The sequence below is a fragment of the Melanostigma gelatinosum genome (genome assembly GCF_949748355.1).
Source record: "Melanostigma gelatinosum genome assembly, chromosome: 20".
NCBI lineage: Eukaryota > Metazoa > Chordata > Actinopteri > Perciformes > Zoarcidae > Melanostigma > Melanostigma gelatinosum.
In genome coordinates, this window is record NC_136653.1 from 166,582 (window position 1) to 192,644 (window position 26,063).

The 26,063-nt window shown below is 43.4% G+C and overlaps 1 protein-coding gene across 1 annotated transcript in view; it reads right to left on the reverse strand.

Annotated features, from left to right (window-relative positions):
- The window catches only part of hecw1a (HECT, C2 and WW domain containing E3 ubiquitin protein ligase 1a), a gene marked incomplete at its 3' end in the record, with an annotated part of 71,371 nt that extends 45,874 nt beyond the window's left edge, over positions 1 to 25,497 (reverse strand). The window contains exons 1-6 of the mRNA XM_079292271.1: positions 25,468 to 25,497; positions 20,168 to 20,480; positions 18,655 to 18,762; positions 16,641 to 16,735; positions 8,297 to 8,372; positions 5,588 to 5,757 (exon numbers count right to left, since the gene is read on the reverse strand). Coding sequence (XP_079148397.1) covers positions 5,588 to 5,757; positions 8,297 to 8,372; positions 16,641 to 16,735; positions 18,655 to 18,762; positions 20,168 to 20,480; positions 25,468 to 25,494 — 789 coding nt within the window. The 5' untranslated portion in view covers positions 25,495 to 25,497. The remainder of the gene's footprint in view (positions 1 to 5,587; positions 5,758 to 8,296; positions 8,373 to 16,640; positions 16,736 to 18,654; positions 18,763 to 20,167; positions 20,481 to 25,467) is intronic.
- Between the last annotated feature and the right edge of the window lie 566 nt (positions 25,498 to 26,063).

The following is a 26,063-nucleotide window of genomic DNA, read 5'->3' on the forward strand; positions in this document are numbered from 1 at the left end:
TTCAAATCAATGAAAACATTGCAGAGGAAGAAGTCATGGCAACAAAAGTGAGCACTTATCTGTGCAACTTGGAGAATGCTGTCCAGGATCAGAGCAGGATGAATGGAAGAATCAAACATTGGCCGGTGGAACAACAAGCGTACAAAAGAATGATAAAGACATGGAAGGCTAAAGATATTTGGGATGGAGAACTGCTGAACTGTCCTCCCACTGAAGAGGAGCTGCAACAAATAAGCAAAGAACGCACTCAAGTGTCACTAATGAAGAGACAGCTGGCAGAGCTTGACGTGGCTCAAAAGACTGCTAAAGACAAAAAGAAGCAGCAAGGAGGAACTTTCTACTGCTACAACTGTGGAAAACCAGGCCACTACGCACGAAACTGCCGCTCGCGGGGTCAGCAACAACAACAAGGCCCACCACGTGGAAGAAGAGGAAATTACCAGAGAGGGAGAGGCAATCAGCATCCAAGAAGCCAGAATCAAGCTGAACAGCAATACCAACAGTCACCTGCCTGGCAACAACAGAGACACTGCTGCAACTATTAGCCTCAAAAGACAACCAAGGTCCAAACATGTAGGAGACAAGTCACTTTCCTGGGTCGCACTCTCTCATCAAGCGGCCCACAGCCCACAGCCCACAGCCCACAGAGAAAGCATCCTCCATCATGAAACACCTCAGCCCCACTAGTTTGGACACAAGAAACAGAAGATGTGTTCACCACTCTCAAGCAGATTCTGTCACATGCATCGGCACTTCAAGCTCCAGACTATTAACTCCCTTTCCACCTAGATGTTTCTGAACAAAAAGGAGGGATGGTAAATGCAGTTTTGTATCAGAAAAAAGGGGGAGAAAGAGACTCATCAAAGAATCCTCCTAAGCAAAGAATACACGTTCGGAGCTGCAAGAAAAGAGAAAGAGACTCATCAAAGAATCCTCCTAAGCAAAGAATTCACGTTCGGAGCTGCAAGAAAATCGAAAATTCAAAAAGAATGCACAAGATCACACATTGTCTATGAAACAGGAGGAATCAATATGGCGTCATCACTACAACAAGGAGATCAACCACACAGCTGCGAAGCAAGGGCAATCATTGAAAACAAACTAAGGCCAGACTTAGGAAATACATCAATCCTAGGAGCAGAACTGTGGTTATACACGGACGGATGTTGGTACAAAGGAGATGAAGGAAACATAGCATCCTATGCTGTGGTGAGACAATTCGAAGATATGGAACACGCAATAGTAGCATCAGGTATCCTACCTCAACCAGCATCAGCGCAACTGGCAGAAGTCGAAGCGCTCATACAAGCCTTGATAATAGCAGAAGGAAAATCAGTAAACATCTTCACAGATTCGGCTTACGCACATGGAGCAGCTCACGTTGATGGGCCCATGTGGCGAAGAAGAGGATACACGACATCAATGGACGCACCCATCAAACAAAAGAAAGAAATCATGGCACTGGTGGAAGCTATGAGCCTACCAAGCAGAGTGGCAATCATGAAATGCAAAGGACATGAAGGTAAAGCAAGGACCAGAATAAGTGTGGGAAACGACATGGCAGATGAAGCTACTAAAAGAAGAAGGAGGATACAGACGAAAACAGATGGTTCTGAAAACAGCCATACAAGAACCAGAAATCACTGAAGAAACACTGATTGAGATACAGAAGAAGGCTGGACCATACGAATGGTCCGAATGGCAAAGGAAAGGAGCAACAAGAGGAGAAAGTGGACTTTGGAGATCCCATGATGGCAGAGTGGTAGCACCAGCAGAATTGTGTGTCTCACTGATACCAGAGGCACATGGACCAACGCATGAAGGAAAGAAAAGAACATTGCAAAGAATGCAAGTATTGTGGTGGCATCCACACATGGAGAGTATGGTGTCCCTCTTCTGCGACGAATGTACCACCTGTGGGGATCACAATGTGAAGAAACCGTACAAAACACCTATGGGCTCTTATCCTGTACCATCAGCCTGCTTCCAGGACATCAGCATAGACTTCACTGACATGGGACATGAAAACAGAGTACAAGGAAAAAGGTACATCTTGGTAATGGTGGACAGATTCTCAAAGTGGGTGGAGGCAATCCCAACTAAAAGAGAAGACGCACAGACAGTAATAAAGTGGCTGCAAACACAACTGATACCTCGCTATGGTGTTCCTAGATGCATAAGGTCCGATAATGGTTCACATTTCAGTAATAAGCATTTGCAGGAAGTTGAAGCCAGACTAGGAATCAGACATAGGTATGGATCAGTGTATCATCCACAGTCACAAGTTTGGTAGAGAGGGCAAATTAGACGCTAAAATCGAAAATAGCGAAGACATGTGTAGCATCAAAGCTGACATGGGTTTAAACTTTACCACTAGCTCTAATGGCAATGAGGAGCGCACAAGGAAATGAGACGCATCTTTCACCACATGAGTTAATGAAAGGGAGGCAAATGCCTGGTCCTCCAAGAGACGGTAGTCATATTCCTGCCTTAGATGTGCAGCAAGTTGAAATGAAGGCATATATGACTGCATTAATCATTCTCACGGAGGCTCTCTCCAAACAGGTCCAGCGAACCAGTGCAGCTGACCAGGAAAAGGTAAAAATCTCATCCGAGTGTGTGACTGGGTCAGGGTCAAAGTTCATAAGAGAAAGTGGACTGACCCCAGGTGGACAGGGCCGTACGAAGTGAAGGAGGTTACTTCACACTCGGTCCAAGTCATAGGTAAAGCAGGAGCACCTTGGCACCACCTGTCACATTGTGCCCCAGCACCTGAGCCGTCCAGACCTCTAGCAGAGGTCCGAGGTGATCTGACGCAAAATGCGTAATTTGTTTTGTAATTTGTAATTTGACTTTTCAGCAACCACCAACAGGTGATCCAATTAGCTACAGGACATGGAAACGACAATGTTTGGTTAAATTGGATTGTTGATAATGCTATAAAAAAAAAAATTAAAAAAAATGAGTGGCTGTGTAGCTTGTGCTGCAGCTAGACCAGCTATGTTCACCTAGCTGGTCTAGCTGCAGAAATCTAACTATTTCGTTAGCTTTACACACAAACACTACTTGGTTAGCTTTAGACACAAACACTACTTGGGTAGCGTTAGACACAAACACTACTTGGTTAGCGTTAGACACAAACACTACTTGGTTAGCTTTAGACACAAACACTACTTGGTTAGCTTTAGACACAAACACTACCGGTACTTGGTTAGCTTTAGACACAAACACTACTTGGTTAGCTGTAGACACAAACACTACTTGGTTAGCTTTAGACACAAACACTACTTGGTTAGCTTTAGACACAAACACTACTTGGTTAGCGTTAGACACAAACACTACTTGGTTAGCTTTAGACACAAACACTACTTGGTTAGCTTTAGACACAAACACTACTTGGTTAGCTTTAGACACAAACACTACTTGGTTAGCGTTAGACACAAACACTACTTGGTTAGCGCTAGACACAAACACTACTTGGTTAGCTTTAGACACAAACACTACTTGGTTAGCGTTAGACACAAACACTACTTGGTTAGCTTTAGACACAACCACATGCATGTCCAAATAAAAATTTAGGGAAATTTTAAATGTATTAACTCCTTAACTTAGTATTAGTATAGAAATATAATTTTAATTTAGTATTACAGACTATTAGTATGGCCAAATTAAAAAGCTTCTTTTAAATATTGACTAGGGAAGAGTTAAACTCAATGTCAACATTGATCTCGTCTAGTGTATAGGCAAATGATGATGAATATAAACCTGCATTAATAATTCAATAAAGCTTCATACTGCTATTTATAGAATTGATCTGCAAAAAATACCCAAATCTATGGTAATTACTTTCCAGACCTATTGTTGTGATGGTTTATTAGTTTATCTTATGATATAATGTTGAAGAATTGTCCCTAAAGCTGCAGAGCACTGAGCTGCAGTATTGAAAGTGTGCCGACTGAGCTAGCATGCTATGGAAACCCATTAGAGTTAGACAGTACATTACTGCCAAGCAAGCCGAGCTCCTCTCTACATGAGAGCTGTTTGGAAAGGGAAAGTTTCTTTGAGCTGAGTGGATGCTGCCAAGAGGGACACTGCATTAAACCAGTGGATGGAGTCTCCTGAGGGACATAATGAAAGGTAGAGACTGTGCTGTAGAGCGTTCTGAGACAGAGACTGCATTCGGACAGAAAACTGCTCCGTTTTATGTACAAAACTTCAACAGATAAAAAAATGAATTGCAAACACTGAGAGCATTATGAATTGCACATCACTTGCGACGGCTAACTGGCCCCTCTCAATATCTAATTCACAAAATATATCGCCACGCAAACATTTACGTCTCATTGCAATTATCCTTGTGGCAAAGTTTAAATAGGTGTTTCAAAAAAAAGAAAAGGCAGAACTCAGAGGCATGAATTAGAGAAACCCTCGGCGACACTGATTATGATGAACTGCCAAGTGTGGAGAAACCCTTTAGCAAGTTACATGACAGGAGCTAGTCGTGATATTCTGTCGTGTTAGCTGTGAGAACTTTCACGATGCTCATGCCAACTCTCGCTCCGGCGCACCAAATCTAGAAACATTTATTTTTGAATCTCAGATTTCAGTGAAGTGCACGGACATGTCCCCCTGCAGGAGAGGAACCGACACCTCTCTAAAGACAGATTTGCACAGATACAAGTCAGTATAGTCAAGGTCAGGCATTCTTGGCAACACATTGGATTTTTGAGTCAAGGGGATCTTATTTTTGGGATTGCAATTTTGTATTTTGGGTGCGTTGGGAAATGAAATCTGGCAGGAAACTGGTAAACACAGACTCTTTTTGTGCATGTGAGTCACTTGATGATACTTGAACCACTCACGAAACTGTTTTAATCGATGAAGTGAATCGTACACACCATCCCTGGCAACAATTAAATAAACGAAGACACATGCATTGAGTTTCATGTAATTATGAAATAAGCTTTTAGTCATGCTGAATTTGAATATTTGAAGCCATTCCTTAAATAGTATATCAAACATTATTGTCACTTTAAGCCTTTTTGCTCACGCCATTAAACTGCTCCGTCCGCAACAGGATTGACTGGCGATGAACTTTTCCAGAAACGTACGGTTTTCCAAGAAAAAGTCTCTAAATGAGAAAATCAATTGGCTGATCTTGTTTTCCTGAAAGCAAACATGATTTTCATGGATTACATTGATCCTCCCATCCTGCTGCTGAAACCGAAGAAGCACCCAATCCTTCCTTTTCTGTGTTGCGCAATCTGTTGTACTGGCTTTATATTACGAACGTGTGAATTCTAGGACACTTTAAAGTAATTTAAAGGGCCAGTGTGCAGCATTTTGGGGGATATATTAGCAGAAATGGACTTGAATATTCATAGCTATGTTTAAATTAGTGTGTAATCACCTGAAACTTGGAATGGTTGTGTTTTTCTCTAGCTTAGAATGAGCCCCTCATGTCACCATGCCTGTACCGCTCTGTGTGTGTGTGTGTGTGTGTGTGTGTGTGTGTGTGTGTGTGTGTGTGTGTGTGTGTGTGTGTGTGTGTGTGTGTGTGTGTGTGTGTGTGTGTGTGTGTGTGTACCTCTGTGCTCCATTGTGGGTTGACCGTGTTGCAGACCACTCCGGAGCGTTTCTCCTGGCCGTGGTGCGGCAGCGAGGGGAAGATGCTGTGCTTTCCGGGCTGGATGGAAAGCTTCAGGTAGGGGTCGGGATTGAAGAACATCCCCTTCTTCAAACCAACTGCCTGCAGGTCTGAAAGAGGCGCACATGGAAGCGAAGACAGAGAGGTTACGCAATCACACACATTCTGGATGTGTTATCATAGAAAACTCTGCCCCAGGTTCAGATGGACACTTCGTAGGGAGGGGGCGGCTTGCAACTGTAGGGTTGATCTCGGAGATAAAACTGTACTTATATTGAGCCTGAGTAACATCATCAAGTCAGTTCTTTTCATTTTAAAATCTTATCAGAAACTTATCAGAAACCGCCGACGTTCCGATTGGGTGGCTGTCATAGAGTAGCTGGGAGCTGTCCCTCTGAACCCCACAACCCGCCAGCGGGATGGGCTTCTCTTATCGTTGGGTTTGAAGCTTTCTGATTGAGTGACGAATACTTCCGTCAGGATAAATAACTAAATCCAAGCTTAAAATTGTGATATTTAATCAAAATATCTTTTTTCTAGGTCTCTCATTTAAAATCAAATCCTGTGCTCCGCAGTTCAACAGGGAGGCCATGATTGACTCGGCTGAGACCAACAGTCATGTGACTGAAACTGCAGGCTGAGAGGAGGTCAAGAGAGGACTATGAAGATGTGAAAATGTGAATAGTTCAGTATTTTATCATGTGGAGCCCCTTTCTTTCCCCAACATTGTTAACACCTGTGGAATAAATTATCATTTTTATTTTCTTTTTGCATGAATTATGCCATCATAACATTTTTGAAGTTGCCCTACTTCTAGCCGTGATTGTGCTGTTTCCATAGAGGTGAAGGACTCAAGTACTGCAGTGAAAGACGAGGCTACAGAGAGTCAAATGTGATTGTTGTAGAGGTAGAGTAGAGGTGTGTGTAAAGATGAAATGGCTGTGATATCCTTTGATGTGCTTTTGATCTGTGTCAAGGTTCTTTTGTCTTTGTCTGTTTGGGAATTAAATAGACTTTCAAGTGGTTTGAAGATAATTTGAGGAGTAAAGATAGTCAGAGTAAACAGCTCATCAGGTGAATGGACCAAAACACATCAAAGCTACCTATCTCCGCAGTAATTTGGTATCACGGTTAAATGAACCAGTCTGTCAACATTTAACCCTCTGAATCCCAAGCAGTTTGTGTTTTTTTGCTCCGGTCACATGTTTCTCTCTGTGGCCTTGATTTTCACTCCAGTATAACAGTCCTGCACCTCTACGGAAACAACACAATCATGAAGAGAACTCACTCTATGCCATACATTTTCCCTGGGCACCTGTCATGGGCAGCCCACTGCTCCCTATATACAGGGATGGGTCAAATGCAGAGACAAATTTCCCCCTTACCGGGATGAATATAGTATAATAAAAAAAAATAACGCATGTTGAATTTCTTTGATCATTTATTATTATTATTATTATTATTATTATTTAAATACACAACATTTTTCCAAGATGCCACAAGTGTTACAGAGTCATATACATTTATTTACATTTTTACAACCTCTGAACGGTGTAGGTTTGGTGATTCTTAAAAAAAGAAATCACTTTTCCATCCCGCCGGCAGGTTTGGGGTTCAGAGGATTACGGTTACTTGCGTATTTTAACGTAGTGTTGTTTTTTGTTTTTTATGTGTGTCAGTGAGAAAACAATGGGCTGATTCTAAATGTCTTAAAGAAGACTTATCATTGTGTCTTCAAAGTGTAGCCATGTGTTTTATCTTCGTTGTGCACACAGGCAATGCCAATTTGCCAAAATGAAATAGTTACATTAAAAATGAAAAATGCAGGTGACACAAGTAGATTTACACAGAAGCACTTGTTAATCTTACGTATATGGGGTTTGAGGATGCTTGGAGAAATAACATCTTTTGCATCTTTTGCAATGAATACTATAGACTGAAAATGGAATCAATTGTTATCTCCACCAAGCTTAAGTCTGCAGGGAATCGGAGATCATATGCCCTTTGGAGGTGTGTGTGTGTGTGTGTGTGTGTGTGCGTGTGTGTGTGCGTGTGTGCGCCTGTGTGTGTGTGCGTGCATGTGTCTGTCAGTCTGTCCACAGCTAACCTGGCATACTACTGGACCCATTAATGACGTATGTTCAAGGAACTCTTGTGGTTGCGGTGATTTAGAATTTTTGAAAAAACTATTTCCTTGGACTGCCGACTACCAACTCCATTTATCAACAACTGCTTTAGTAGCAAACGGCATTCCAAATATGTTATGAGGGTTACAAAATGAATAAATCTGTGTTTTCTTTATCTCTGCGGCCATCTTGACTTTAAGGGAGTGCAGAGAGTCAAATGAGTGACATCTTGTTTGTTTGGGAGGGGAGAGTGAGACAGAGACTACGAACTCAAAAAGGTGGAATTAAGAGTTCCACTACTCCTACGTTTGAGAGTTGACACAGTATTTAAGTAGCAAATGTCAGTTGGGCTGGCATTGATTTGAGCATACTGTTGCTTTTAGAGAGACAACCGACAGTTCTAGAGAGGCTGCAGGTCAAAGGAGGGTCAGATGAGGGAGGAGTGGATGGAAACATTGATTGGAAGCCTTTAAATGTGGAAGTACAGTAACACAGGAACAAGGCGGATGCTTTGGTATCCTACCTGACAAGGAGAAGTTAATGAGTCTCCTGTTGCCCAGTCCATGGTTGACTTCAGGACTGACCACTGGCTTTAATACCTGAGGACACAGACCGACAGGAAGACTTAAGAACATGGAAACACACTCTCCATCCTTCCTTCTCGACACCAGTGTCTCTCCTCCTTTGCTGTAAGATGAAACTTTAATGATGCCCCATGAGGAAAGAGGGTCACTGCAGCCAAATAACGAAATAAGAGTCATAAATACCAGTATACGAGTAAAGAAAGACTGAAACCAATAGCAATTAATACAAAATGCAAACTAATACATCAATACATTTATAATAGATTCATTCAAGTATAAACAATGTACAAGATGTTTTCATTCCAAAACACAAAGATGTCACAGACAGGACATACTTCTGAAATGATGGGAGGTCTGACACCTTTGTGCTTGGATAGAGACAAAACGTCCAATCTGATCTCAGCTCAGCCTTTGGTAAAGCTCTGTTTTCAGGCAGCCTGACAGCGTCCTGCGATCAATACTCTGTCTTCATTATCCTGACATTGATCCCACAGCCAGGAAGAGGAGGAGCATGGGGGATGGGAGGGAGACAGAGGAGCTGATGGAGAGAGGAGGAAGTGGAGGAGAGCGTGACTCCACCGTGCAGTGGAAAGGTTTCAATAGTGAAACCCAGTCAGATATGTGCCGGCAAAACAACTGGAATGATGGCCACGCGGTCTTCCAGGGGTTTACCGAATGAATTATCAAAGACACAGAGACAGTGCACAGTCATAGTCTTGAGTTTCACAAATTCTGTAATCTTCCCTCTGGATTAATTCAGCCTCTGGAAACACACACATTTTAGGCTGAAACTAAAAGAAGACTTAAAGGTGCAGTGTGGTTTGGTGGCATCTAGCGGTGAAGTTGCAGATTGCACCGAAGTGAAACTCCTCCTGTGTGCCGAGCGCGTAGGAGAACTATGATGGTCGACGTGAACAATTTGAAAATGTGTTTGGTTTGTCCGTTCTGGGCTACTGTAGAAACGTGACCCGCTCCATATAGATATAAAACGGCCTCACAATACTCACAATGACGATGCAAACAGCTGCTGAGCAGATACTGTATATTGTTGACCATGCTCACCTCACTTAGCATGTTAGCATGCTAGCAAAGGCTAATTAGCACTCAACACAAAGTACAGCTAAGACTGATGGGAATGTCATTAGTTCTGCAAGAGTCCGAGATAAAAGCATTGCTGAAGTTAGAGGTGAAGTTAGGAGATATTTCTTCTCTAATAACTGTATATTGTCATCTTATATCACACCGTCCACTCAGCTGACCATCAATGCAAAAGTGGGGAGAGAAGTAGAGACAGTACAGGAAGTATCTGTGTCACAGCAAACTGTTCCGTATGAGCTCTGAATGATGATGCAACTGCCTGTTGAAACAAAAGGAAACGAGGATAAAGGAAATGACAGATGTTCGCACCAATTAGTTTTAATGAGATGCTAATCTGCCTCTCTGAGTACAGCCTCCTCAATGATTCTAATCTCACAGATAAACCACATGACAACTCCATCCCATCTGCAACACACTTTACATAATCCCCCATCCTACTGCAGCAAGATGGAGAACCACCAAATACTTTGAAAACAAAGGGAGCAGTATGTAGTCAGGAGTGCATGTCCTGTAAGTGTTACAAGGACTTTGATGGACGAGCAGAGACAGACGGGTCTGAAAGAGACAGCCTGCATTTAAGTGGGTCCACATCTGATTACAGGTCATCTGCTATCTGAACACATCCCAGGGCCCTTTAAGACAGAGAGGCTGAGTGATTTAACTCACTTAGAGTGGGTTACCAGCGTCGGCGAGCTTCTATCAGCTCAGTGGTGAGAGCAGGTCTGCTGGGGGTGCTTGGTCAAATGTCATCATTCACGTCCATCAGTCAGCAGCAGTCATGGGCCACTCGCTGCACGCCCTTCAATGGAGATAACCATGATGTACCTGAAGCAACAATCCATCCATCCCTACTGTACAATGTGTGGAGCTGTGTTTGTTATGGTTCAGTGTATATAAGTCCATATGGTGGCTTTCATTTTTCTATTCCTATTTGTTCACCAAAGACGTGTATAGACGTCATGTAACGGGAAACTAATCTGTGACAGTTTAATGGCATTATGAGATAGAGGAAGAGGTCACAGCATGAGTGTTACGCTGTTTATCAACTTGCATATGCCACATTGTATTGTGACAATGTGCTGAGTCATCACCACAGGATGGTGTGACCCGAAACAACCAAAGACACCAGATCAAGGTTAACGGAATACAATACCAAACAGGTTTTTAAGTTTATTAATAACACACCTGCAGCTACTCTAGAGTAGTGGAAAAAAAGCGGACAAGATTTGAAACAAATAAATATATATATAATATAATGGGATTGAAGGTATTGAGGGATTAATGTGTTCATCGCTTTAATGTTGCAGCTAGTAAAGGTGGAGATATTTCTAATGTAAACATCGAACAAAAAGTTCGGAAATTCGTGTTTGGTAGATTATTTCTCTGTTGTAACAATGCTTCTTGGCAATAAATGTTATACTGTTGGAAAGCCTGTTTATTTACCTTTCAAACGGTGCCCCATTTGTCAGGAACATGCATTTGTGCGATGAGCAGCACAGCTGAGTACCGGTATGTGGGTTGCGCCCATGAAAAATTTGCCAAATCTTCTCTGCCAATACCAAACAGCGTATTCTGCCATCGACTCTTGTTTGGTGTTGTTTGGTGGATTGGATGATTGAAGTCTATCAGTTACAAGGAAGAAACAAGACATATTGGCAATTTTACAATTTATTCATTTAACAAACAGGAGGCTCAGCAGCGTGTGGAAGAACCATACACAGCCACAACAGCCTGGCTCCTCCTCCTCATGCTGGTCACCAGCCTGGCTCCTCCTCCTCATGCTGCTCCTCAAATTAAAAAATTGTCAAGGGCCAGACGGGTTCAACGTTTATTGAAAACTTATTGAAAGAACCTTAGTGCACATATTGAACCTGGAACTAACAAGGCCTATAGAGTATTGCCTATAAAACAACATTAATTATGAAATAAAAATAATAAATAATTCATAAATAAATAAAAATAAAAGTAATAAAATCAGTTTCATTAATTGCTTATGGCTCTATCTGCAGTTTTTCCAGAGTCATTTCAAGTGAAAACATTTTCTACAGGCAAACAGCCAAAAGTAATTTACTTCAAAGAAAAATCAAATGTCCTGTAGTAGCAAGAGAAAAAAAAATGCAAAAATGAAACTGCATTCAAAACTGAAAATCCGTCAAAGCACCGTTTGCTGCTCTGTGATGCTCACTGGTCTGAGCCAGACACTTGGTGTCTCATCTTGGATACAAGTTCATCAATGTCTGGGGTCAGGCTCTGAGCTGAGGAAATCCTCAGGATTGAGTGACGGTGCTCATCAGTGAGACGAGTCCTGTGTGAACTTTTGTTTATCTTCATCAAAGAGAACAGTTGTTCACACAAGTATGTGCTGCCAAACATAGACAGCGTCTGAGCAGCCTGGGAGCGCAGCTGGGGCATTGTGTCGGGGATGAAACGTGGACACTCTGCAGCGCCCACAGACTCATATTTTGCCTTCAGTGTGTCATTAGATTGGAGCTCAATCAGCTCCATTTGGAGGTTTGATGGTGCGTTTTCCACGTCAGCTGCAAATGGATGACTGAGCAGTTCAAACCTGCTTTTTTGGGCTTCAAAATCGGCAAATCGCCGCGTGAAGTCAGCACCAAGTATGCCGAGTTTTTCAGCAAACTGTGTGGTTGGGAAGGCAGCGACCTGCTCTTTCATTGTTTGGCAGTGCGGAAAATGGCTCAAGTTTTCCTGCAGCATCTGCGTCTCCCACAGGCGCAGCTTGGCTTTAAAAGCCCTCACTGTAGCGTGCATGTCAGTGATGACACGGCCCCGCCCCTGAAGCTGCAGGTTGACCGCATTCAGGTGGCTCGTGATGTCACACAGAAACGCCACTTCACACAGAAACATTTTATTTCGGAGCTCTGTTGTGTCTTTCCCTTTGCTTTCCATGAACTCACAGATCTCCTCACGCAACTGGAAAAATCTTTCCAGCACCTTTCCCTGGCTTAGCCATCGCACCTCTGTGTGACAGGGCAAGTCACCACATTCTGTACTTAACTCCTCCAGAAAAGACTTGAACTGGCGGTGATTTAAACCTTTGGCTCTGATAAAGTTTACCGCTAATGTTATGATGCTCATCACATGTTCCATTTTCAAGGCTTTGCCACACAACGACTCCTGGTGGATGATGCAGTGATAAGCTGTCAACTCACTTGTGACGTTTTCCTCCTTCATCTTTTCTCGGATCCTCCCCACCAATCCACTCTTCTGACCGCACATCGCAGGCGCTCCATCTGTTGTCAGTCCCACAAGTTTATCCCACGGCAGCCCCATTTCATCCACACATCTGGACACCTCTTCAAAGAGATCTTTCCCTGTAGTTCTGCCATGCATTGGGTGTAATCCCAAAAACTCTTCTGTTACGCACAGGCTTGAGTCCACTCCACGGATGAAAATTGACAGCTGGGCAGTATCAGAAGTGTCTGTGCTCTCATCCGCAGCAAGGGAGTATGCGATGACATCTTTTCCCTTTCCCACAAGCTGTTGTTGGAGATTGGCAGCAAGGTGACGCACACGGTCAGCAGCGGTGTTTCGGCTTAGGCTCACATTTAAAAATGCTTGCCTTTTTTCTGGGCACACGGCGTCGCAAACTTTAATCATGCAGTTTTTGACAAATTCCCCCTCGGTGAAGGGCCGGGCTGATTTTGCAACCTCTGCTGCCACAATAGAACTGGCCTTAACAGCAGCCTCGCTTTGTGATTTGGCTTTAGTGAACACAGCCTGCTCTGACACCAGACTTCTTTTTAACTCCTCTACCTTCTGTAGCCTTTGTGTCGTGTCCAGATGCTTGTATCTGTCTTGGTGTTTCAGTGTCTTCTTAGTGTCTTCTTATGTTGTATTCTTTCATGACAGCCACACTGTCTCCGCACAGAAGACACACAGCTTTGCCCTTTACATCCGCGAACATATACTGTGCCTCCCACCTGTCTTGAAAAGTCCTGTTTTCAAATTCCACCTTTCGTTTAGGCATTTTTTGGGGCGAGGGACAGTTGAAAGTTGACACAAGTGGTATGTAATACAGCGTGTGAGGCGTGCGTTCGCGGGCCCGCGATTGATGTGCCGCCACACGGGCAGTGCATTGTGGGATTTTGTAGTATTATGGTGGTGCGTGCGATATACCGGCGGGCCAGCTCTAATAGTAAATAGATTTTATCATGCGGGCCAAAGATAATTCATTCATGGGCCGGATGTGGCCCGCGGGCCTTGAGTTTGACACATGTGTCTTAGAGGATGGAGTTCAGTCCCAGACTGGAGAAATGGGATTGCCACCGGTTGCAGAATCTCATCTCGATACCTCTCTGCATTGAGATTGCCTCCAATGAAGACAAGCCTTGTTTTTCCAGTGATGGAGATGCTGCCCCACACCATCACACTGCCTCCACCAAACGATGTTACTCTATCGGTGCAGCAATCAGCATAGCGTTCTCTCCCAGTCTTCTCCACACTTTGACCCTACGATCCAACTTCCTCAGACAGAATGTGGACTCATCGCTGAACATAACGTTCCTCCACATGTTCAGGTTCCACTGCAGGTGTTGCCGACACCGGCAGAGAAGATTTGGCAAATTGTTCATGGCCGCAACCCACATACTCAGCTGTGCTGCTCATCCCAGAAATGCATGATCCTTACAATTGGGGCACCGTTTGAAAGGTAACCAAACAGGCTTTCCAACGGTATAAAATTCATTGCCAAGAAGGATAGTTACAACAGAGAAATAATCTACCAAACACTAATTTCCAAAATTTTTGTTCGATGTTTATGTGTATAGAAATATATATATTGAATATATTGCTAAACATACTCATAGTATTGTTAATCTGCGTCTGCAAAGGAACTAAAGCTGTCAGATAAATGTAGCCAGCTAGAAGTACGATGTAGCAGAAACTAGAAGTACTCCAGTGTAGTACAAGTTCCTTAAAATGTGTACAGAAGTACAGTACTTGAGTAAATGTCGTTAGTTACATTCCACCACTGAGTTAAGATATGCCACGAAGCCAATGCTTGCTTCCATTACACATCATTAAACAGCCTGTAACACGTGTTGTTCTGTGAAGCTGCTGTTACCGACACTCTATTTGCTCAGGATGCAGGAAATCAAAGTGGACTCTCACATGATATGGACAATCATGGGAAAGTATCTGATTGTACCCTGAGTAACCTCCAAACAGGCTCAGAGATGAGAAGAGGATCAATGATCGTTAATGTTCATTCGCATGTTGAGACTCATTCCCTCTCCTCACTCACTCAGCACCAAAGAGTTAGTTCTGATTCTTCTTCTGTTGTAAATGTGGAATATCTGCTGTTATCTGTGATGGTGAACCACAGTACAGCCATCAGCCCCAGTGACGGCTGAGACAAAGATCGCTCTGAGCAGAAGACATCGGCATTCAAACACTCCGTCTCCTTCTCCTTCCCTCAGACCTTACACTAACGCTGTCACTGTAGCTCTGGTCCTGTACACTTCAGCTACATGGACACGCAGTACTAGACAACGTTATTGTCAGCGTTCGCTAACGAGAAAGAGAACACAAAACGCAACGGCAGCTTACATCAGCAAAATGATGTATCGGACTGATCTACAATAAAGCAAAGGTTAGAGGCTAGTCAATCACACCACCAGTGTCATAAACGTGACATCATAGACGTGACATCATATCTTACAAGCAAATATCCAGCAGCCGTGTTTCACCATGAGTACTATTACACTACAGAAGGTGAACTAGACCACTAACTGACTCAGATGCATGTGCCTCTGGAGACGCTGCAGGAAAACAAGACGACTGAACGAGCCGTCACACGCGTCTGTGGAAGAGAAAGAGCGAGTATTTATGGTTACCCGGGCTATCCAGCTGAGCCTCGTCCTCCTGCCGCTCCTCCTCTCAGGGTGGCTGGGAGACAGCAGTCCCAGCTGGAGACACATGGCGTCCATCACACCCATACAAGTCAAGAGCCGGGTCCTCTCTGTCTAGAGCAAACAACAGGCAGAGCAGAACCATCTCCCTCCACTGCTCTCCTGTCCTTCCATCTCCACTCTGCTTCTTCTTCTTCTTCTTCTTCTTCTGCTGCTTGCTGTGTCGGCCCTCCGGGTTTTGACCCGCTGCTTTCCCACTCCTCGCCTCTGAAAACCTCAATGACTCACCTGGAGTGGACTGTGTTCTCCTATCTCTGCTCCTCCCTCCCCCCCTCCCCCCTGTCTCCCTTCCTATGGCGGTTATTTTTATTCATTTGTCCTCAGGAAGCAAGCGCAGATCAAGTTCAGGACCCATCAGCATTTCCGGAGGCCCAGAGCAGCAGAATGGAGACCACTGAAACCCAACACCCTGGCTGGACACCCTCCTGATGCCGGGGTCTGGCTGATGGAGGCTTTAGAAGGGCCGCGACAATATTCATATGCTGATAAGTAATATTGGTACTACAGATCTGAAGATCTCCAAGAAGCAATTCATCATGTGACCACTGTTCAATTAATGAGCCAATGGCCAGGCACCATCTGGCAGCATGGGAGTGACTCCAGGACAGTCACGGGTTTGGATGCACACTGCTCGACAATATGAAGCGCCAGGTTGCCATCGGCAACCATTTTGAGAAATTGGAAACCAATTCTTGGCCTTTGGTTGCCATCGGTGGCAGATGCTTTTTAAAACATAAAAAGTATACCAAAGACCAAGTATTTCTGATATCTTCACTTTCTGACTGAAACAGTTTAAATTTGTTTATCATATTTTACTGTAAATTTTCATATTTTCTATTATTAAATTACGTCTCATCCTATTGCACTGTGTTTATGGTTATGCACCATTCACCTGGTCAAATTCCTTGTATGCGTAACGTAGTTACAGTAAACAGTTGTGATTATGATTGTTAAAGGAGACTAGTGCTGACCCACCTTAAAGGACGCAGCCGGAGCAGCCGGAGCTATTGCTAACTGCGGGGCTAACCCCATTGAGAGGATCAGTTCCAGCTATTTCATAGAGCACAGCCTTTCTCTGCTAAATCTGACGGGAATGCAAAGGATGGCCAGTCCTTTAACGCGACTGAAATGTACTCCGTGTAGCCAATTCACAAAGACACAACATAAAGAGGCTGAGTAAAGCAGCGGAGCCCCTCGAGTCCCAGGACGCTGCATGTGTGAGAATAAAGCCACGAGGTGCGCTGAGACTCACATGTGCGGGGCCTTTCTTTATGGTGGTGCTGGGTGTGGTGGCCCTCAGGGCTCCGGTGACACCGTGGTAGTACCTGAAGCAGACCTGGGTCTCCGCTGAGGATGACACACGTGACGAGGATGGAGAGAAAATCAAACAACAGTTAGTTTGCTTTTCACAGGCACTGAATACAACTTCACACTGTCTTTCACAGCTGCATTTAAAACAGAAACCAGATTCTTATTATGCATGCTGATGCCTTTATTTCCCAGCATTTACATTTTCTGAATGTTTTTGTTATTTTACATTGGTTATTTGTGACGTCTCATGTTCATTTTAATTGCGTTGATGCAAAAATGTTTGTATTTATCGTATTCCCCATGTAGCTTTTACAATACTTTAATTAATAGATATCATATTTGAGGCAGTTAAATCTTTAAAACAGAATTGGGGGAAAGGAGAACAAATGAACCTTCTTATCATCTGTTTCAATTCTTAGTTATTGGTGATATCTCTCATTTTTTGGACTCCAAAGTCTTTTGAGAAATAGGGGAAGTAGAAGAGAACAAAAAGGTTGAAAAAGCTTGGGGGACACGAGGAGATTAAGGTCACAGTAAAGCTGCGTGTTGGGCAGACACACTTAGCTGGCGAGAAGACGGGGGACACACAGCGACACCGCATCAACTGATTGGACCGACACAGGTTTGCCCGCCAGCTTGTGTCAGCAGTGTCTCACAGACAGGGGGGATGGAATATAGAGACTTCTATTTGAACGTCCCGACATGGTTTGATATCAGTTCTCAGGTTAAGTTCTCAGGTTAAGTACCCTTTAATTAAAGTAGACAAGGAATAAAGTAGAAAACCTGATGAGGAAACACGGGGAGTATTTGCACAGATAGGGAAGCTATTACTGCACAAGCTGGTGATAAAATGAAGTACACTAAATGTACAAAACATCCACAGTAAGAAGAGTTTGTATGAGCCATCAAAGGTAACAATCATTGTCACAGTTACAGCACAGTTACAACGTTATTACTCAACTGTTCTCCGGGGCTCACATCCTATTTGTGGAGAGACTGTGGTTGAGATCTCACTTAAATGTTGAGACGTGTCTCTGCACACTTTGATAGGATGGATATGATGACTGAATACATGTTCTATGGACGGCAATGCCGCTCTCTGATTGGGTCAATCCTGAAATATCTGCATCGCCACGAAAAGCTTTTATAGTTCCCGTTAAACCCGAGTGAGAGATCCCGACAGCTGTCGAGTAACACAACAAATCCCATTGGTATTGACTGTTGCCAGGAATGGACCTAAATCCCCCAAATGTACAGTATTAGAAGTTGTTGCACAATCTACATCAATTCATTCCTTCCTACATTTATTTATTTAAGTTTTGTTTCAGTTATGACTGACTGTCAAATTAGATAATAAAATAAAGTTCTATGTATGTATTTGTTCATGTTTAACCTGAGCCAGGTCCAACATCACATCCATGAAGAGTTACCAGTATGCGGCTGTTAAAAAGTAAGAATCCTTGTGTCGGATCAGTACTCTGTATCTGACAAAACACAAGTTCAGGTATGGGAATAGGGAAGGAAAAGGGAACATCTCTAGTTCCTAAATGGAAACAGCTGGACGGCTGTACACTGATAAATGTACGGTAGTCTCCACTCATACGCACTATTCTCCCGGTCCCTAAACGCAGCGTTTGCGCTCCATTTGTGACTGTCTCCCTCTCCCTGCCTCTGAGGATGTGCCTCTGTAAGCAGCCCTGCCACTTCCTGCTCATGCTGCAGCAGCACTCTCTGGGCTCAGAGGCTCAATCCACTCCACTTATTTGAGACAGAATCTAAAACCACCACGGTCAAGACCACTTGGCACGAAAACTAGAGACAAGGAATTGAATTTTAAAGCAACATTCCAAACAGGAATGAGTCAAACTTTCATGATAAAACACTGTTGATCTAACGCTACAATATTTATTTAGTGTTCTTCTGCTCAAAAACACAAGTGAGATTTTAGTACTTACAGTCACTGAAGTTGGAGCTGGAGTCAATTTTCCAAACGATCTGTCCCCTGTGAGATCCGTTGATGCCTCGGTTCTTGTAGTCCAGGAAGTTCTCAGACAAAGCCTCACCTGGAAAGAGGTGAAACTGTTGAAACCACCCTGCTGCTCCAGCCCTCCACAGTTCAGACAAGTCAGTCCTGTTCCACTGTACTTTACAGTAACATACACTGAGATTGATTCTCTATGTAGACATGCCTATCAATCATACATGGAATGAATCTCAATGTGTTAAAATGTGTCATATCACAGCAGAAACACCATGGCTGACAGTGAATGTCATGTTGCTGCTGGTTCAACAACATCGTGGAAGTGGTTTGATACCATGAACCTCCAGAGAAGAAGAGCAGCGTGTGCCACACACTCCGTGCTCTGGTACTGACTGTGAGACGTGTCGCGTCAGCATCTGATTCAGCCTCAGGTGACAATGAGTTGGTAGAAGTAGAGGACAGGTGATACCGGTCTGCACTGATCTGAAGTTGGTTTAAAATCTGGTTTATCTGGTGTGTGTGTGTGTGTGTGTGTGTGTGTGTGTGTGTGTGTGTGTGTGGGTGTCCTTCACATATCTGGAGAGCAGTTCATCCCATCTACTTGGCGGGTCTATTGCTGGGGACGTGCAGTGTCGCAGTTGGTGCGATTTGGATCTTGGATTACGGCCGTCGCCATGTTGTTTCTTTCACAACCAATGAAGAGAAGTTACCATATTTGAAATGCAGAGGAGTGACGTAGAGATGCTGTATACGTCTCTGGTAGTCGCAGTGATCTGTCAATCACAGTAGCCCCGCCCTAAAGCATCCCCTGCTTTATGGTCAGTGTGACTCTAAATGGACCATAATGTACTAAATGAACATCATGCTGTATTGAAGAAGACTTGAAACTAGAGATTGAGACCATAAACTCATGTTTACAATGTTTACTGAGGTAATAAATCAAGAGAGAAGTAGAGTAATTTTCTCATAGACCTTCTATACAACCAGAGGAGTCTCCCCCTGGTGGACATTAGAGAGAATGGAGATTGAAGACACTTCTGAGTCTGACTGAGTCCAGCATATTGTCCCCAGAGGACCTTTATAGGACGTGGCTCATTCACTGCAGTTCATTTTTGCTGCTGGATGCTGTATAACGTCACAACTGAATTATTTTTCACTTCCCTGGAGACGAGCGATGAACAGCTCTTGACAACCAACAAGATGCACTTCTGAGGGCCACGCAATCGGCCCCGCCCGAACAGGTGCTGCACAGTACTTTTAACAACATCTAGCCATACAGACAGTTTCTTTTATTTTTCGTTAATTACACATTTTATATGTATATTATGCACAGTTATTACATGATCAGTTATTACAAGTCTCACCTCATTGCAGAGTGTCTAAACACCGTCTGAATACTGACAGGAAGTGCTTGTGTTAACATAGATTGTATGTGGTAACTTTAGAGGCCAGTGTCATTAAATGTCATCATGTCACATCTCACTTACCGACAAGATACATGCCAATCCAGTCTCCGGCATCCACTTCCTCCTTGATGTCCCACGTGATCACCAGGTCTTCAGACTGGCCGATGATGTAGTGGGAGGAGTTGATGGCGAGGGTGGAGCGAGCATCCGGGGAGACCAGATCGGTGTCACTGGTGGACCGCGGCAGCCCCAGCACGAAGTCCTCCTGGTTGACGGCGTAGCTGTCCGGGCCGTAGCTGTGGCGAACCGCGTCCTTGCAGCGCTGGCGGGTCTGGCTGCTGCGGGACGGGGAGGCCATGGCCGCCAGGCCCAGGAACCGATTCTGGTACAAGTTCTGCAAGAGAACGCACAGCAAGAAGCTGTTAGCCTGTCGAACAACAAGGTGTTATGTTGCTGCTTAAGAAGACAACAAGGGTGGAGGATCATGGTCTGTGCCGGAGACATTTGAAGAGAGTGTTGAGGAGGAACCCATTTGAATGGCCATGACTGTGAGTGTCGACAATAACCCATGTTTGAGTTCCCTGCTAAAAGCACAGCAGCTAGTGTTCAGTAGTACTTGACACTGTTGTCTTTCACTCGCGGTACTCACTCGGGGGGGTTGAGAAGCACAGAGCCAGTGTGTGAATCGAGATGATTTAGCAGCTTGCTGCAGCTAGCAGCTGAAAAGAAAGCTGCTAAATCATCTTGTGCCACTGCAGGGACGCACCAATCAGTCTTTTCTCTCACAATTCTGACTCAATATAAAAACTCAGGTTATTGAGTACATACTCTGATAATATGCTTGAGTATATACTCTAATAACCAACATTGGAGTAGTATCCCAAAGCTTTACGAATGCTAAAGCGAATGAGCTAGTTGAATTGAATAAGGATTGTTTGGTTTATTCAGTGGCTTCGGTAGCATGCTAGTTAGCTTAGCATGGTAGCTGAGGATGATGGGTTGTTGCTTGGTGGGTTGAGCAGCATGCTCCTGGTGATAGCGACATGCTAGTTAGATTGACATGGACAATGGAAGCACAGCGCTGTGCAATAGCATGTCAAGCTAATGCAAGGACAACCAAAGATGGTAAATGCAACCTAAACAGTTTGACTTTGTAAGATGTGTGATGTTAGTGAGTGGGTATACATTAGCTAGTGGCCCAATATTTAGTGGACACATATATTAGTTGGTGGAGAAAGCTAGCGTGTAACCAGTGAGAACATACATGTCATTAGATGCTTGCAGCTATGTTCTCAGTGTTCATGGACAGAACGGCAAACACCACGAAGAGACTCAGAGGTTTGACTTAAAGGAGTTTTAAAGTGGCCGCTACAAACACAAGTATTTTGGTCATTCCAGTGGTAGTCTTGTTATGGGAAAATATGTCATCGTCTTATGCTTTAGGATTGAAGAATGTAAGTCTTTAAAAGTGCAGGCACAAAACCTATTTGAGTAGATGATTCTATCAGTTTTGCATCCAGGTGTCTTGTTATTTGTTATCTGTTATCTTGTTATCTGGTTTACTGTGCATTGTTTCTGTCTTCAAAGACGGCGACACACAGAGGTCTAGATTACGGTACTTCCTGATCAGCATCAGCTGAAGAGCATGACCCTCTGTATGTATATGTGATGTGTGATGGTAAAACAGGCTTATTCAGACTCTGTATTTCTTGTATCTGAACTCTTTGATAGGGTCACAGTGACCCAATCAAAGGAAGCACCTGGCTGAGTATAAATGTCCATGTATCTGACTGTGTTGTCAGAGCACCTCCTGCAGATGACGTGATGTGTCTGTGGGACAGTGTTCTCTTTGCTTGCAAGCAAATAAATTGACTATTACAACTTTGATCGTTCATCCAGACTCTGTTTCATTTGACATTGATTTGATAACACTTTGACACTCTTCTCCCGACTTTTCATAGAAATATTCCACAACAGTCTGCACTTTTAATAGCTTGCAACAATACATGCCGTCAGTGCTTCGGTAGGACAAGCGTCCGTGTTAAATGGTGACTGCGTCCGAGTGAAAACACCGACAGAACGCAGGTGTCCTCATGAAAGCCTTAAGTCAATCCTAAGCGCACTAAGAACTGGGTTTATTACGCCAACAATTCACTGGAGCTACTTAACTGAAATACCTGTTGCTCTGAAGCGGCTGTGATCCTGTCAGGAGTCCTCTGCTGGAATATCATTCCTGACAACCCGACATTTTGATGCTGGTAATGGTTTTGATTGAATGTTTACAGCTTGCTGACTGGTCTGGATGGTTGGGGCCAAACGCATATCTTTAATGCTGTCAGCCGTAACATGGTCTATAGACAGCGGCTGACGGCTCGGCTTCTTTGATTGAAAAAGAAAATGTTTGTGTTTTCTGAGGTGTCTGTTTCTGAAATGTATTAATCTATTTATTAAATCTATATGTATTTATAGAAGGCAGGTGTGTGAATCAGCTTTGCTGTAAATTGTGGACATGCAATATTCTGACAGCACCTCAGAAAACAACAAAACATTTCTAAAGGTTGGCCTCTTGTCTCTCACATGTACTGCTGATGATTTGGGTTTTTGAAAGACTTTCTATTAAAGCCCTGAAATATGTAGACATGACTTTGCCGTCTGATTGGCTGTGCTGGCATGACACCGCTGTCATTGTCCCTTTTGCCTTTTGATGGAATCATCTAGTATCAGGGTGCAGTACCACTTCCAGTCCTTCACAATGACAGCTGCTGTTGATATCTGATCACTGAGGGTCATTTTGAGGTATGAAAAGCATCTCATAACATCAACGAAAGAAACATATGCTGACTGTGTTTATCTGATATTAGATCCAGCACAGACAGCCTTTTTAAAGCTGCCTTCATACACCGTGATGAAAACTGATCACTCCAACTGGCAGAGTGACCATGTGGAATAACACAAATACATATATATATATATATATACATACATATACACACAGTATGTATATAATCAATTTATAATCCTGGTGACTTTCAGCATATTCAGCACCATTTGTGATACTTCCTCAGCAATAGACATGTAATGTATTTGTATTAGAACTGCCTCTCTATAAAGTAGTTGTCTTTGTTCCCACTGGAGTTTCGTTTTTTGCTATTTTCGTTTGGTTTAGATTATTCATTTCATTAAGTATACAATTTTTTTATTTCATCTTTGTCCATTTTTATTATATGCAGTCATTTCCTTTATTTTGAGGATTTCTTCCTGTTTGGTTTATTTGTTTGTGATACTTTTCTGAAGTACAATCCTGTATTTCTGAAATCATTCGCTTCATGTATGTTGTTTATGTGTAAATGAAAGTGAGCATGTACACAACGTGTGCTGAATGTTTGAATCTGCTTTGGCTCAATTAAAAAAAGAAAGAAATGAAACTGAGCGTGAACCTAAAATACCAGAGGAAAACTACAAACTGAGTTAAGGACTACAAGACTGTCAGAAAGGAGTAATACCTGCTACTACTATTGACAATATTGCAATACTTCTCTGGGTAAGCCCCGCCCTGCGTAGCTGGTTGAGGTCAGTGCCATTGGCTGAAGTTATATGACCACAGGGTCAGGGCATACCAACTGAACTAATCCAGTGCCTGTGTCCTGTGGAGCACCAATCCTCGGGCTGGAATGCTACACAGGGCGGGTCTTGCCAAAAAAAGTATTGGGCTACATAATAAAGTGTCTGAGAGTATTCAGGTCCACTGTCATTAGTAGTACCACAGCACTGGATGGTACCTGACTGTACAGTTTCTCTGTTCTTTTGTTTATGATGGACAAAATAATAGAAATGCTGTCAGGTACAGAAGAGGAACACCTCTGATGTTTTAATTTAACAACAAAATATCAGAAACACCCTGAACATATTGCAATCCAACACAACACAAACCATAGCCTCAGAAATCACTGATCAATGATGTTGAATGAAAATGTTTGATTAGATGTTACAGCTGTTATTGTGTCCACACTCTGTTCTCACTGGTAATCAAGTGAAGGCTTTCTACAAAGCCTCCCAGCTCCTATAGAGCCACTGAGTTAGTGAAGCTAAGAGCATGTGGACCTGTGACCATGTTTAAAGGTCAGCCACTGATAGTGGTGTGTCTGTTCAGCATGGACCCTGATCACCGCGACATGCGCCATCATTACCAGCACGTCCGAATGTGAGGGAGCGCTTCTCCATCCGATCAGAGAACGCTCTAGTTGGGAAGCAGCTCCGGGGCACGACTCAGCGCCTCAGCCTCCAGGATTGTTCTGGATGCTGAGACGCTTCGTGCGTGCAGTCGGTGATGAGGAGAGGTCGTCTGCGTGCTCGCTACAATGTCCATGTGCCGGCTCGTGTCACCATGTGATATGGATATTAGTGAAACGCCAGCATGAATATATTGACTTAGCCGACGCTTGTACCAATATATTGTTTTTCTTTTCCTTAATTTGTCAAATACTGCCAAATGATGGGAGGACTAATACACAATGCAGGAACTTTTTGGCATGAACACGATCACATTTGAAGATACTGAATTTCAGAAAGAATTGATCAAAGTACATTGTACATGAATATATATGTTGGTACCGTTTGTATGCATGTATATATACACATATTCTAAACAATAATTTCAACCACCCAGAAGTCAGTGTAAACCATGAGACATTCTGAATGTTATCCTTTTACTTTGTTATCGTCTATAGATTATTATCGTCTGTAGATTATTTGCATAAAAACACTCTTCAAATGATTTTTATTTCAATATTTGCTGTGATTAAAAAAACTGAAGTTAACTTAAAGGGCTCATGATTCATATCTAATAATATCTATTTCATCTCCTACATACAACTGGATTCATCGCCCAAAACTCCTTATTCAACACAACCTCAGTGCTGTTAGCTCCACTCTTCACCCAAACAGGACAGCGAGCAGCCAGCTCTCCTCCGTCCATTCAAACACAGATGTGCTGTTCACCGTGACGCATTATCGGCGGAATAAAGGAAGTGTTTAACTACAGGTGTCCAGTACTGGTTTGCACATGTGCAAACCAGTACTTGCGTTTGGGCAAGATGTACAGACAAGTGACAAGTGTTGTTTGTGTGTAGAGTGAGCTGATAACGTGATATCAGTGGTGTGTTGAGTCTTGTACTTGCAGACACCCGATCCAGCATTTGAAGCTGCTTCATATACAGTTCTGATACTGGTATCGGTATCAGAACTCTATCCATCGCTGCTGGCACCAGGCTTCAAAGTCCCACAATGCTACAGACAAGCTGGGTGGTGGTAAGCAGGCGCATAGAGAAGGTGGGGGGTGATCGTGGTGGTGGTGGTGGGAAGGGTGGGGTGGGGCCACTGACCTTGATACTACAGAGCTGCATCAGCATAATGACCAGTCAACCCAAAGCAGACCAAAACCTGAGGGGAAGTGGAAGGAGAAGGGCGGCGTGTTACAAACCACAGAAACAAGAACAGGCTGTGTGAATGCAGCAGGTGGGACTCAAGTATGAAAAAAAATGAATCATCACACGTTATCATACTTCCATCTTTGTCAGATAAAAATATGAATACTTGAGAAGGAGCAGAAGCTCAGATGGACCTCCACACACACACACACACACACACACATGGAGAACAGAGACAAACAGCAACAGAAAGACTGAAAAGCTACTCAACATCTCATGGTCACATCGCTCAGCTTCCATTTCTATAGATAGTCACATGGCTGGCATCACTGCAGTGGAGAGGCAAGCCTGCAGAGGAAGGCGCTGTTAGCAGGAACATGTTCTCTTTGCAGACTGGTCCGGTGAATGTGGGCTGTGTTCACTGTAGCATCAACACTACCCTGTTTATCAGAGGACGTTAACCTTCGTTGATCTAAGCTGCTGATCGATATCTTTACAACATGATGAAAATGGGAGGTTTCTGTTGTAGTGACGAGCATACAGACAATGAT